Raw genomic sequence first — 14284 nt, forward strand, 5'->3', positions numbered from 1 at the left:
TGTTCTTCCCTACACATACATACCCATGATAAGGTTTAATTTAAAGTTACACAAAGTAGGAGCTCCTGGGTGGCTCAGTTGGTTAAGCATATGACTTCGGCTCAGGTCATGATCTCACGGTCCGTGAGTTCGAGCCCCACGTCGGGCTCTGTGCTGCCAGCTCAGAGCCTGGAGCCTGCTTCGGATTCTGTGTCTCCCTCTCTCTCTGCCCCTCCCCTGCTCATGCTCTGTCTCTGTCTCAAAAGTGAATGAAAACATTAAAAAATATTTTTTTAAAGTTACGCAAAATAAGAGATTAATAATAACAACTAAAAATAAAACAGAACAATTATAACAATATATGGTAATAAAAGTTATGTGATTGTAGCCTCTCTCTCTCTCTCTCAAAATATCTTTTTGTACCATACTCACCTTTCTATGTGAAATGATAAAATGTCTACATGTCGATATGGAGTGAGGTGAATAATGTAGGCATTGTGATGTAGTGTTAGGCTACCCTTGACCTTCTGATGATATGTTAGAAAGAAGATTATCTGCTTCCAGACCATGGTTGACTGCAGGTAACTGAAACTGGAGAAAGCAAAGCCACAAATGGGGGGGGGGGGGTAACTACTGTCCTTGATTTACCCAAAAGAGGGCAGAAAAAGAGGAAAAAGGAAACAATAGTTAGGACAAATGGGAAACAACTGGCAAGATTATAGACTTAAACCTGGCCAAATCAACAATCACCTTAAATGCAAATAGTCTAAACACTCCAATTAAAAAGCAAAGATTATAAGGTTGAAAAAAAAGCAAGACCAAACTACATGCTGCCTATAAAAAACAGTTTAAATATAAAATGCAAATGGGTTAAAAGCAAAAGGATAGGCCAACAGACACATGAAAAGATGCTCAACATCACTCATCATCAGGGAAATGCAAATCAAAACCACAATGAGGTATCACCTCATACCTGTTGTAATGGCTAAAATAAAAAAACACGAGGAACAACAAGTGTTGGTGAGGATGTGGAGAAACAGGAAACCTCATGCACTGTTGGTGGGAATGCAAACTGGTGCCGGTAGGCAAAATGGAGCTTCTTCAAAAAATTAAAAATAGAAGTACCTATGATCTAGTAATCCCACTTACTGGGTATTTACCCAAAGAATATCAAAATGTCAGTTCAAAGGGACATAGGCACCCTATCTTTACTGCAGGATTATTTACAAGAGCCAAATTACGGAAGCAACCTAAGTGTCCATCGATAGAAGAATGGATAAAGGAGATGCAGTTATACATTATTCAGCCATAAAAAAGAATGAAACCCTGCCATTTGCAACAACATGAATGGATCTACCGACTATTAAGCTAAGTGAAATAAGCCAGTTAGAGAAAGACAAATATCATATGATTTCACTCATATGTGGAATTTAAGAAATAAAACAAACGAACAAAGGAAAAAGAGAGATGAACCAAAACCAAAACAAAGGAAAACAAACAAACCAGACTTTTACCTATAGAGAATAAACAGATGGTTATCAGAGGGGAGGTGGGTGAGGGGATGGGTAAAATAGGTGAAGGGGATTAAAAGTACACTTATCTTGGGGCGCCTGGGTGGCTCTGTCGGTTAAACGTCCGACTTCAGCTCAGGTCACGATCTCGTGGTCCGTGAGTTCGAGCCCCGCGTCGGGCTCTGGGCTGATGGCTCAGAGCCTGGAGCCTGCTTCCGATTCTGTGTCTCCCTCTCTCTCTGCCCCTCCCCTGTTCATGCTCTGTCTCTCTCTGTCTCAAAAATAAATAAAACGTTAAAAAAAAAAAAAAGTACACTTATCTTGATGAGCATGGAGTAATATACAGAATTGTTGAATCACTATATTGTACACCAGAAATGAATATAGCACTGTGTGTTAACTACACTGGAATTAAAAATAAAAGTTAAAAGGGGCACCTGGGTGGCTCAGTTGGTTAAGCGGCCGACTTCGGCTCAGGTCATGATCTCGCGGTCCGTGAGTTCAAGCCCCGCGTCGGGCTCTGTGCTGACAGCTCAGAGCCTGGAGCCTGTTTTGGATTCTGTGTCTCCCTCTCTCTGACCCTTCCCTGTTCATGCTCTGTCTCTCTCTGTCTCAAAAATAAATAAACGTTAAAAAAAAATTAAAATAAATAAAATAAAAGTTAAAAAAAATAAAGTAAAAGGATAGAAAAAGATGTGCTGTGCTAATCAGTCAGAAGAAAGTAGGATTGGCTGGACGCCCAGGTGGCTCAGTTGGTTAAGCACCGACTTCAGCTTAGGTCACGATCTCACAGTTCATGAGTTCAAGCCCCATGCTGGGCTCTGTGCTAACAGCTCAGAGCCTGGAGCCTGCTTCGGATCCTGTGTCTCCCTCTCTCTCTGCCCCTACCCTGCTTGTGCTTTGTCTCTCTCTCTCTCAAAAATAAAATAAACATTAAAAAAAATTAAAAAAAAAAGTGGGATTGGCTAAACATCAAAGTAGATTTCAAAGCAAAGACTATTACCAGAAACAAATTCATCCAGAGGACAATATGCACCTAAAAGAGTTTCAAAATACATACAGCAAAAACAGACCTGCAAGGAAAAATATACACATCTAAATTACAGTAAAAAATGTCAATACCCCTCCCTCAATCACTGATGCAACAAGCAGGCAGAAAGTCAACAAGGGCACCATAGACTTGAACAACACTACCAACCAACTTGTCCTGACATTTATAGGACACTCTGCCCAAGAACAGCAGAATACCCATTCTTTTCAAGTGTACACGGACCAAGATAGAGCATATTTTGGGCCATAAAACAAATCTCAATAAATTCAAAAGGATTCAAGTCATACACAGTGTTTGTCCATTATGGTCTCTGCCGATAACAGCATTAAATTCAAAATCGGGGGGCACCTGGGTGGCTTAGTCAGTTAAGCGACCGACTTCAGCTCAGGTCATGATCTCATGGTTCGTGGGTTCGAGCCCTGCATCAGGTTCCGTGCTGACAGCTCAGAGACTGGAGCTCATTTCGGGTTCTGTGTCTCCCTCTCTCTCTGCCCCTCCCCCACTCATACTCTGTCTCTCTCTCCTTCAGAAATAAACATTAAAATAAAATAAAATAAAATAAAATAAAATAAAATAAAAATCAGTAATAGAAAGATCCTTGGAAAAAAATCTCCCAATATTTATAGACTAAATAATACACTTCTCCGTCTCAATAATGAATCAAAACAGAAGCCAAACAGAAATTTAAAAGTTATCTTGAACGGAATGACAATAAAAACACAACATATCAGAATTTCTGGGATGTCACTTAAGTAGTACTTAGGAAGAAATTTAGAGCGCTGAACACCCATAATAGAGACATACATACACAAAAAGGGCCTCAAATAAATGACTCAGCTTCTCTCTTAAGAAAGTAGAATATGGGGTGCCTGGGTAGCTCTGTCAGTTAAGTGTCTGACTCATGGCTTAGGTCATGATCTCACAGCCGTGGGATCGAGCTCTGCATCAGGCTCTGTGCTGACCATGCAGCCTGCTTATGATTCTCTCTCTCTGCCCTTTCCCCACTTGCACATGTGCTCTCTCAAGACAAATAAATAAGCATTAAAAAGAAAAAGTAGAGGGGCATCTGGGTGGCTCAGTTGGTTAAGTGTCTAACTTTGGCTCAGGTCATGATCTCACAGTTTGTGGGTTCGAGCCCCATGTCTGGCTCTGTGCTGACAGCTCAGAGTCTGGAGCCTGCTTCGGATTCTGTGTCTCCCGCTCTCTCTGCCCCTCCCCTGCTTGTGCTCTGTCTCTCTCTGTCTCTCAAAAAAAAAAAAAAAAAAAAAAAAAAAACATTCAAAATTTTAAAAAGAAGTAAAACTGTCTTTATTCACAGACAACATGAGTATCTGTAGAAATCTGATAGAATCTACAAAAAAGTCTACTAGAACTAGTAAATGAATTTATTGGCAAGGTTGTCAGGCTATAAGATCAATATATAAAACTCAATTTGTATTCAATTGTATAATGAAAAATCAGAAATAAAAAATACCATTTATAATGCCATCAAAAATATGAAATACTTAGGAAAAATCCAACAAAAAGATGTGAAAGACCCAAACACTGAAGAGTACAAAATATGGCTGAGAGAAAATTAAAAACCTAAATAAATGGGAGAGATATATCTTGTTCATGGGTCAGAAGACTCATTATTAAGATGCCAATTATTCCCAAATTGATCCATATTAATCCTGACTGAAATTCCAGCATATGTTTTTATAGAAATTGTTAAGATAATTTGAAAATTCATATGGAAATCAAAGGGCCTACAAACCCTGAAAAAGAACAAAATTGGAGGACTAAAAACACCTGATCCTAAGAATTATAAAGCTACAGTAACAAAAAGTATGGTATTGGTATAAAAATAGATCAATAGAACAGAATGGAAATCCCACAAATAAATCTAAAAATATATGGGCAACTGACTTTTGTCAAAGGCACAAAAAGAGAAAAGATGAACTTTTCAACAAATGATAAGAAAAACGAACTTGGATCCATACTTTGCACCATATACAAAAATTACCTAATGGATCATAGACCTAAACACAAAACCGAAAACTATGGAAGTTCTAAAAGAAAAAAGAGGAGGAAAATCATTGTGATCTTGTGTTAGACCAAGATATCTTAGATATGACACCAAAAACTAAATCCAGAAAAGAACAATTGATAAACCAGACTTCCTCACAATTAAAATTTTCTGCTCTTCTCTAAAGGGCACCGCTAAAAGAATGGAAACACAAGCCAAAGACTGGGAGAAAATCCTTGCAAAGCGTAGATCTGGTGAAGGACTTGTATGCAGAATATATAAAGAACTCCCAAAAGTTAGTAATAATAATAATTTTAAAAACCCAAGCAACTCAATGAAAAAAAAAAAAGGCAAAAGATTTGGACACTTCACCAAAGAAGATATACGAGTGACATATAAGCACATGAGAAGATTCAACATAATTTGTCACTTAGGGATATGTAAATTAAAATCACAGTGTGATATTATGCACCTGTTAGAATGGCTAAAATTAAAAAGATTACTCACAGCAGGTATTAGGATACGGAGCAACCGGGACTCTCATATACTGGGATGGGAATGAAAAGCGACACGATCATCTTGGAAGAGCTTCCACGTTTAACTGATACACGCCTATCACACGGTCTAGGGACTTCCCTTCTCCACTTACTCACAGCAACTTTCTTTGTAGTAGACCCAAGCTAGAAACAACCCAAACATCCATCAGGAGATAAGCAAATAAATTCTGGTATATCCATACAAAGGAATGATGCTTGGAAATAAAAAAGAATGAACTGCTGACACACGACACCATGGATGAGTCTCAAAAGACTTCTGCTGAATGAGAAAGATGGGAGAAAAAGCATACTGTATTTATATAGAGCCCTAGGAAATGCAAACTCCTCTATAGTGACCGAAAGTAGATTGGTGTTTTCTTGGGGATGGTTAGAGGCTGTTGGGCAGAATTCCAAACGACATAGGAAACTCGGGTCGATGGACAGATTCATGATCTTGATTGTGGTGTTTCACGGTGTATATACCATGGTTCCAGTTTACAAATGTATCTGTACACACAGATGTATGGTTCTTTTAAAAGGCAGCTATGGTAGTGGTTAGAAGAACATGTTTGGGAGTTTTCAGCTGAAAAATACTCTGGTACACACCTGCCAGGGGACCCCCAGCAGGCTACCTCAACCACGGGATACCTCAGTTACCTCCTCTGTAAAAAGGGGCTAATAATAGAACATGCCTCAGAGGATCATATTCAAGAATGAATGGCTAATATGTGGAAAGTGGAACAGCATCTGGAACACTGGAAGTATTCCATGAGTGGCACCCAGCGCCCTTCTCACTGCAGGAGAGGAAACCAAGGCACGAGTGGAGGGAGTAGGGTATGAGGTAATTGTTGTTTTTGTTTGCTTTGCATCCCTTGCTGTGGTTAATTATTCTTTCTACCCCTTCCAAGGGATTCTGGTGGGGCTAAAACTCAGTGTCCAATACCCTTGGAGCATGCAGCCTATAACAGAACCCTGTCTTCCTGGATAGAGTGATGCTCTAAGTATGTGCAAACAGTAATCCAGGCCCATCAGAAACCTTTTCTGGGATTGATCTAAATTGAATATACTGAGGCAAGGAAGGGGAGGTCTTTTTCCTCTAGGCTTTCCAAACTGGCTAACGTAAGCCTAGAGAGATCTGTGACATGCCCTTACCGCCTCCCTCATAGGAAAGATTTTTGACAATGGGACAGAATGGGATTGAGGGAAGCAAATGGAGAAAGGGAGAATCCTAAGGCTAGCCTTTGAACCCCTGGATCTATCCATACCTGAAGCCGAACCACTCCTTTCCTTGATGACTTACAAACCAGTCAATTCCCCTTGGGACACAAGACAGTTTGACCTATGTTTCTATTTGAAGGAGTCTTAGAGGACAGAGAGGTGAAGCGAGTTGGCAGTAAAATATTGGAGCTGGGAATCCAAAACCAGGTCTCACTGCTACCCAAGCTCAAACTTGATTGCCACTTCCTACCTGTGGGACCAGGGCAGATGCCTGCGATTCAGGATGGAGGGACCGAGCCAATGGGAAACACTATGGGCTTGTACCACACAGGGGAACAGGGGCCTGAGCTCCCGAAAGCCTGACATGAGACTGAGCTTTGAGGGAAACCCCTCAGCTCAACCCATGTAGGGATGATGTCTCACCTCAGGCTCCTAACCCCTTGAAGAGATTCAAGAGACAGGACAACAGGTCAATGGCATATTTATTTACAATCGGACCAAAAAAAGGCATACAGGCATCTTTTAATTAAAAATAATAATGATGATGATTAAAAAAGTCAGAAAAATTGATGATGTTTGAACCTTTTATGAGGAGTCCATTTCCTAATTTCCCCCACCCCCAAAAAAGAGAATCTCTTAGGGAAAAAATCCGAGATTTGAATGAACAAAAGCCTCCATTATCATTCTCTACTGCTTGGGTTCCCTTTTCTCCAACCTGATTCTTGGTGGACACCGTTTAGCGCTACGGAGTCACTGTGAGCAAGGTTGAGAAGTCCACTGGTTTGACTGGTGGAGCTGGTAGGGGCTGCTGGGAGAACCTGGAGTCGGGGTGCAGGGTGTCATGGGGGTGGGGTGTGTTCCGAGCTTAGCCAGCATCTTGAGCTTTGTCTTGTGGTGGGAGTCCCAAAGGGGCTGATGCAAGGGTGAGCGGCTGTTACTTAAATGCTAACCCCAGGGTGGGTTTGGCCTCTTGCAACTTAAGAACAAATGTTTGGTTTGGGACATGCACAGGGTGCACAGGGGGTTGGGTGCTGACAGAGGAGCCAGGCTCGCAAAGCTAGCTCCCTCTTTCTAACTTGGCTCTTTGCCTATTCCTGGGAATCGGGGTAAGAGTGACAGAACTGACCTTCTGTCTTCCTCCCCACAAGCAGGTGTCACCCAAGGAGGCAAGAATCAGACAGACGGGAGATGGAGGTGGAGGTGGAGGGGATGGGTCTGGCTGAAAGAGCTGAGCATGAGCACTGAGGCTGGGGGATGTCAGGGATAGAACGCCTCTCTCCCCAGCCACCTAAAGGAGGGCATCTGAGGTCTCCCGGCCTCGTTCTGTGCTGGTAGAGAGTGGAGAGGGCCCGCCACCAGCACACTTCGCAAAGAGCAGCAACCCCCCGGGGAAAGAACTGGGGAGCAATCCTGAGGGGTGAGGACCCTTGTCCCAGACAGACACGTGGATGCTTGGCTTGACTCTGTAAATACTTGGCCCTGGATCCAGGGTTTCTTGGCACGCACAGTTCACTGCAAGTCTCTTCTCTGGTCCAGCAAACTCCCGCTGCTCTGAGCAGGGGTGAGTCCTGCTGTCCTGGGGCGCTTGGCCCCAAGTACTTCCCGGGGTTTTTCTTGTAGCAATAAGACTTGGTCACCCTGGAGGCCTGGCTGGAAGCCCTGCTTTGGGCAGCCCTGGGAGGAGGCTGTGGGGAGAGAAGAGTGAGGGAGAGGGCTGGTAGAGGCTGGTCGGCACTGAGGATGCACGTCCGGGCTAGAGCTGGGCTTTGTCGCGGCATCAGAGGTGAGGACGGGCCGTGAGAGGCTCGGAAACCTCACCGAAGCCCCAGAAGGCCAGGCGTTTCCTCTTCCAGTTAGTTGTGGGGTGGCCAACAGCCTGAGGAACTGAGGTGGAGACAGTGACCAAACCCAGTGTCTTGGTGATTTATCCATCCTGGATCCTTATGTTAAAAAAACTAAGGAAAAAACCCCCAACCAAAAATAAACCTGAATAAACAGGTCTGAGAGTTCCTGCTGGAGGGAACTTTCGTAGCACTGAAGAAAAAACAACCCACAAAAACCTCATCCCCCACAGAACTGGAATAAATTGATGAAGAGAAGTCCAAGATTTATCTACAGGCCCTCCCGCCCCCCACGCAGCCCCGGGATCCAGGAACACTGTGCCAGGAGTTACATTCCAAACGAGCAGGAGTTATTTTATTTGCGTGCCTGCAGTTCCCCACGCAGAGTGGCTTCCTGTCCGTGGACAGAGTGGGCCTGGCCATGGTCCACCCCCATCAGTCTATCTTCACAGCAGCGTAGATCTTGCGGACAAACATGTAGGCTGCATAGAAGCCAATGGTGCCCGTGAGAAGCCAGAAGGACAGGACCATGAGGGCCGTGTAGCCAAAGTACAGGAGAGAGGGGATGAACTCGACGATGTCCAGCTGGGGCGAGTGGAGAGAGAAGAGAGGGGTGGACACTTAGTGTCAGCCTGCCATGGCCAACCTGGACACCGCCCCCCGCCCCCGACCTTCTCACTGATCTTGTGGTGAAGCGGAGGCCTGGTAGGGGAAGGGGCTTGCTCCGAGTTGGCAGGCGGAGCTCACAGCCATGGCGAGCCTTCATCGGCAGCAGGGCCCGGGTACTGCCTTGAGTGCTCATGACCACCATGGCAGGTTTTTAACCAGCCACAGATGGGGGACAGAGGGGTCCAACACCACCCATGGTTCCACAGCTAGGAAGCAGAAGGAGGTAGAATTTAAGCCTTGGGCTGGAAGGCTGGGGGTGTCCAAGGCCCAATTCCACTATCCTAGGCCATTTCTTGTGTGGGGGCGGGGGGGAGGGGGGAGGGCGGGTAGGGGTAGGAATCTTCCTGGAGAAGGGCCTGAGAGCTCATTGGGAGAGAGAGAGGAGCCAGGGCCAGCATGCCTTAGGAATGGCCACAGCTGTGTCACTTCTTCACCCTCCACAGTCCCCAGAACAGCATGGCAACAATGCTGGATGGCTGGAGCAGCAGCCGGGAGGTGGTGGGAGACAGGATTAAAGAGCAGGAGCCACCATTAAGCCACCCTACAACCCTCTCCTCCTAAGAATGCTTCTGTCACTTTTGTTAACATCTCACAGGGAATTCATCTTGGAGCACGCTGGACTCTCCTGTAGAGTTTAGGGGCCTGGCAGAGATGCCAGAGACCTGTTTGTGGTGGTGTTTGCTGGGCTGGGCAGAGCTAATCTGGAACCTTGGTATCAAGACCTACTCGGCACACCAGGGCCTGAGTGGGGCCTGTGCTGGGGCTCATGGGCAGACACATGGTCACAAAATGCCAGGAGCTCGGAAGAAATCAGTATATCCTCTAACTGGGGGGTGAAGGCCATGTTTTCAGGCTTAACCCTCCCCAGGTTCATACTTTCTTGTGTCTGGAGATGGGGTGAGGGAGGTAGGGGACAGGACAGTGGTAGGTAAACCCAGTGGCAAAACCAGGAAAGGTACAAGGCAAATAGGCAAAGCTGGAAAGGCCCCTAGAATTCAGGCCGGCCAAGGCTGTCATTTTACAGACAGGATCTGGGGCTGGGGTGGAGGTTTTTAGAGCAGAGAAGAAAGACTGGGGCACAAGGAAGAAGAAAAGGAGATCATGATATGACCCCGGGGGCAGTCTAGGAGGCCCTGTAGCTAGGTTTCATTTGCCCAACACTGTCTCCCATCTTCCATCTTCCCAGTGTTTTGGGGTACCCACTCCTTTACTCTGTGGCCCTGCTGGGGCTGTCAGTTTTAATACAGAACCTAAGCAGGTCGATCAGAGGACGCCATCCCATGGGACCTGAGGAGCAGTGAGGGATGGCATGTAACCCAGGCCAATGAGCATCTTCCCTGGGACTGGTAACTTGACGGTAGAGGAAAGATGTTCTTTTAGCTCTAGGGCTGCCACTGGCATCTTTCCACTTTGAGGCAAGATCCTGCATGCAGATTAAAGCCAAGAATACACACAGAGCTGAGGAATGGATGTGGAGCACCATTTGAAATGCTGGATCTAACCATGCCTGAAGCTAGAACTCCAGCTTCTCAAACATCCCAAGTTATACCAGTCAATACATTCTCTTTTGCTTAAGCCAGTTGGAAATGAGTTTTGGTCACTTTCCGCTCAAAAGTTCTGATGAATACGGGCTATAGAGGAGGGAAATTAGATTTCTTCTGGATGATTCCAGGAATAAGAGGATGGCCTGAAGATGGAAGTTACAGGGTGATGGATTCCAGTGGGAATCAAGGAAGACTTTGATAATGACAGGAGCTAACCAAAGAGACTGAGAATGCCAGGAGGGAATGTCTTCTGTCACTGGAGGTGATAGAGCAGGGGTCAGCAAGCTTTTTCCTCAAAAGCCAGATAATACATAGTTTAGGTTTCGCAGGCCATGTGGCCTCTGTCACAACTACTCAACACTGCCACTATAGTGTGAAAGCAGCCATAGACAATACGTAAGTGAACGAGCATGGCTGTGTTCATATAAAACTTTATTTACAGAAACAGGCTCACTGGCGCACGCACTATAGTTTGCTGACCCCTGAACTACATGGTTACTTGCTGGAATCTCTGGAAAAGAGGGGCACAGTCGGCAAACCGGAAGCAGGGGTGGAGTACCACAGGATGATCCACACAGTTCTTTCCAACCTGACGATTTGGCCAAAGGGCGTCTAAGCCTCCACCAACTGACCTGTGACTCTGGTTTGGGAGGACACCCTGGTTGCAAGCAGAGAGGACTCTGCCTGTTTTTGGATTTTGGAGACCTGAGGCACAGCGGGTGAGGCCGTCTTCGGTGGTAGCCTTGGAAGGGAGGGGTCCGTCACAGTGAGCCCAAACTCCTCTCAGTGGCCCATCCATCTGGCTCATGTGTCATGCACAGACCTATCAAAACCACTGTGGCAAGTGGGGATCTGTTTGTGTCCTTCCATGCCACTACTGGGTGAACCTGAGTTCCTAAATTTGGGCGCCAAAGCCTATTTCGGAATTTTCTGCTTTTATCCTCATTAACTCTTCTCATCTACCTTCTTTGTTCTTTCATGTTCTTGCTCTTTCTTTCTTAGTTTGAGCTGAGTACCTCATTATCAGTGTCTCCAATTTCCTGTGAACAGTGCTGTAAGGTGAGAGATTTCCTTTAAGTTCTGCTTTGGCTGTATCTCACAGGTTTCACATGCAATATTGTGCCACTTATCCTGAAGGCTTTTGTCTCCCAAACACACAGAACACAGATGCTCTCTGTCCTAAAAGGCAGCATGTTCTAGAACACAATGACTTTGGTTCTTCCCACTGTTGGTGGGAAAGACTCAGACACTTGGGTGTTCCCCCAGCACCCTCGTCTCCACCAACCTGCCCTGAAAGGGCTGGGGGCTCCCTCACACAGGGCAGTACCTTGTTAACAAAATAAAAGATGGCATAGACAAGGACGTAGAACGCAGATCCCCCGGAGACCAGGAAATTCCTCCACCACCAGCGGTAATCCTGAGGAGGAAACAGAGCAGAGTTACTGTCTCTAGGCACAATCTCTCTTCCCCAAGTTTCATGGTTGCCTGAGGGGCTAAAGACCCTAGATAAGAACAGTAATATTTGAGGTAATGGGAATGTTTTCTATCTTGACTGTGATCGTGGTTACACAACCATATGCATTTCTAAAAATTCACTGAACTGTAGACTAAAATCGGTGAACTTTATTCTGCATACGTGATACCTCAATTAAAAAAAAAAAAATCAACAAGGACCACAGCAAAAGAGCAGTAATAACAACAACTAACATTTCTTGAGCAAATGCTCGCTGCAGGCCAGACACCATTCTAAGTGTTATACATGAATCAGCTCATCTACTCCTTGTAGTAGCTGAGTCAGGCCCTCTTGCTATCCTGTCACATGATGAGGAACAGAAGACACAGAATGGTTAACCAACTGCCCAACCAGGGCTTCTAATGGAGGAGCCAGGGATTCAGCTCAGGCTGTTTGTCCCAGAGCCCTTCCCAAGGGGCTCCACCAAGAGCTAGTCTGCAGAGGGAGGGAAGGTCATCCCATCTGCCTCAGCTACTGGAGAAACCACTACTGGAGTGGACTCTGTACTGACAAATCTAAGTGTCCTTCTGTCAAGTCGCAGTGACTACTCCATGTGACTATGCTGTGAGGTAGGGATTCTTAAATCCAGTCTACAGCTGAATAAATGGGGGTTCAGCTAAGTGAAGTGATGTACTTGCCTAAGACCTCATAGCCAGAGGAGGGGGGCCCACATGGGAAACCCAGACAGCTTCATGACCCATCCAGTCCAGACCCAGCTTTCCTCACCCCCAACTCTTGGCCCCGTTCCCCTCACCTCTGCACAGAGCTGGAAGTACACCATGACGATGCTGATTTGTGAACACGACACCACCAGGATGATGAAGACAAGGAACAGGAAGCCAAAAAGGTAATAGAACTGATTCTCCCAGATTGCCTGTGGACACATCACAGCTGGCCTTCAGCTAGCCTGCCTCTACCCAGCGACCCCTTCCCTTGGCACATACTGCCTGTTCTCGAAAAGCCACCCCTCAGTTCCAACTGGCACACCACCTGCCATCAGGACAGGAATGGAGACACCATCATGATACCATTGGGGCCTGTAGGCCTCGCATGTGGGTCTGACTGGCCCTTCCTCCCTGGAGCACAGGGGGAGCCAGGCTGTTCTCAGGGAGGAGCTGTGGCATGGCTGATCCTGCAATGGGTGGGCCCCAGCCTGAACTTGACAACTTGTGGAAAATAATGAATCCCACCCAAATCAAAATTACACAGCAGCCACCACCACTTACAGGCAGCCTACTGTGTGCCAGACAAGGTGCTACATGCTTTATGTGCATCTCCAGATAGAAGCCTATGAAAGCGTGGCCATGCATGGATGAGGAAGTCAAGGCTCAGAGAGGCTGGCGATTGGCCCAGGGTCACACAAAAAGAGTAAGGTACCCCCTCTGGGGGGCAGCCAACCCATCCTCTGACCCTTTTCCTAGGCAGGGCTAGGTGGGCAAGGGGGTCTCAGCAGGGAGGGGCTGGACCATTCCAGAGCAGCAGATGCTGGGCCAGTATATCAGCAGGGAGGGGCTGGACCACTCCAGGGCAGCGGATGCTGGCCCAGCATAGATTTGGTGCAAGGCACTCTAGGTGCAGAGTGCCGAGCTGGCTCAGCCAGGTGCAGATGGCTCTAAAGAGCCCTTCTGCCAACTTCCATCTTGGCAAGTCTGGGCAGGAGTCACATCATCCCAACAGCTACTACTTAACAAGCTCTGCTTGAGTGCCAAGCCCTGTGCCTTTTATAGACATTGTCACATTCTAGCCTCACAATAATCCTGAGAATTAGGAATCACTCCCCCCTGCTTTCCTGAGAGTTCAGAGTATAACAGGTAAAAAGATGTATAGGGACCTGGAAATCAAATCAGATGCCATGATGTTAGTCATGGTGGAGACTGGCTGCCATATTACTGACACAGCTTCTATTTACTGAGCACTTCCCACACACCAGACCCCATATACGATGGCCTATCTCATTTATCCTTCCAAGCCATCTGAGGGGCAGGAGTGGACACCCTGAGAGCATAAATGGGCCTGTCTGAAATCTCTCAGGTGGTAAGAGGCAGAGCACATAAGTGGAGGGACAGGGATGAGGCTAGTAGGGGTGAAGGTTGTGTGTGGAGGGGCGGGGGAGCACCCTACCAACCTCCTGGGGCTGACCTAGCCCCGGGGAGAAGCAGTACTCACACTGAAAATGAAGAAGAGCTCGATGAACATGGCGCCAAAGGGCAGGATCCCAGCCATGAGAATGCTACGGTAGAAGGGGAGGGTTAACACCGCTAGGAGAGCCGGGCCACTGGGCATCCAGGCTCCTCCCAGGTAGCATGAGATTGGTGCTCACACAGGTGTGGTGGTTCTAATTCTCTGGCATACTTTTTGGACCATGACAGCCTCCTGAGAGAGGCAAGCTGGGCATCAATCTCCTCATTTTATAG

At 46.4% G+C, this 14284-nt stretch overlaps 1 protein-coding gene across 3 annotated transcripts in view; it reads right to left on the bottom strand.

The window, feature by feature from the left end:
* Window positions 1–6767: 6767 nt before the first annotated feature.
* The window catches only part of TM9SF4 (transmembrane 9 superfamily member 4), a 53314-nt gene continuing 45797 nt past the window's right edge, over window positions 6768–14284 (bottom strand). For all 3 annotated transcript variants that reach the window (XM_043602613.1, XM_043602614.1, XM_043602615.1), the window contains 4 exons: window positions 14037–14100; window positions 12625–12744; window positions 11685–11774; window positions 6768–8729 (listed from right to left, as the gene is read on the bottom strand). In XM_043602613.1, the coding sequence (XP_043458548.1) occupies window positions 8580–8729; window positions 11685–11774; window positions 12625–12744; window positions 14037–14100 (424 nt within the window). In that variant the 3' untranslated portion in view covers window positions 6768–8579. The remainder of the gene's footprint in view (window positions 8730–11684; window positions 11775–12624; window positions 12745–14036; window positions 14101–14284) is intronic.

This window comes from Prionailurus bengalensis, chromosome A3 (genome assembly GCF_016509475.1).
Source record: "Prionailurus bengalensis isolate Pbe53 chromosome A3, Fcat_Pben_1.1_paternal_pri, whole genome shotgun sequence".
Lineage (NCBI taxonomy): Eukaryota > Metazoa > Chordata > Mammalia > Carnivora > Felidae > Prionailurus > Prionailurus bengalensis.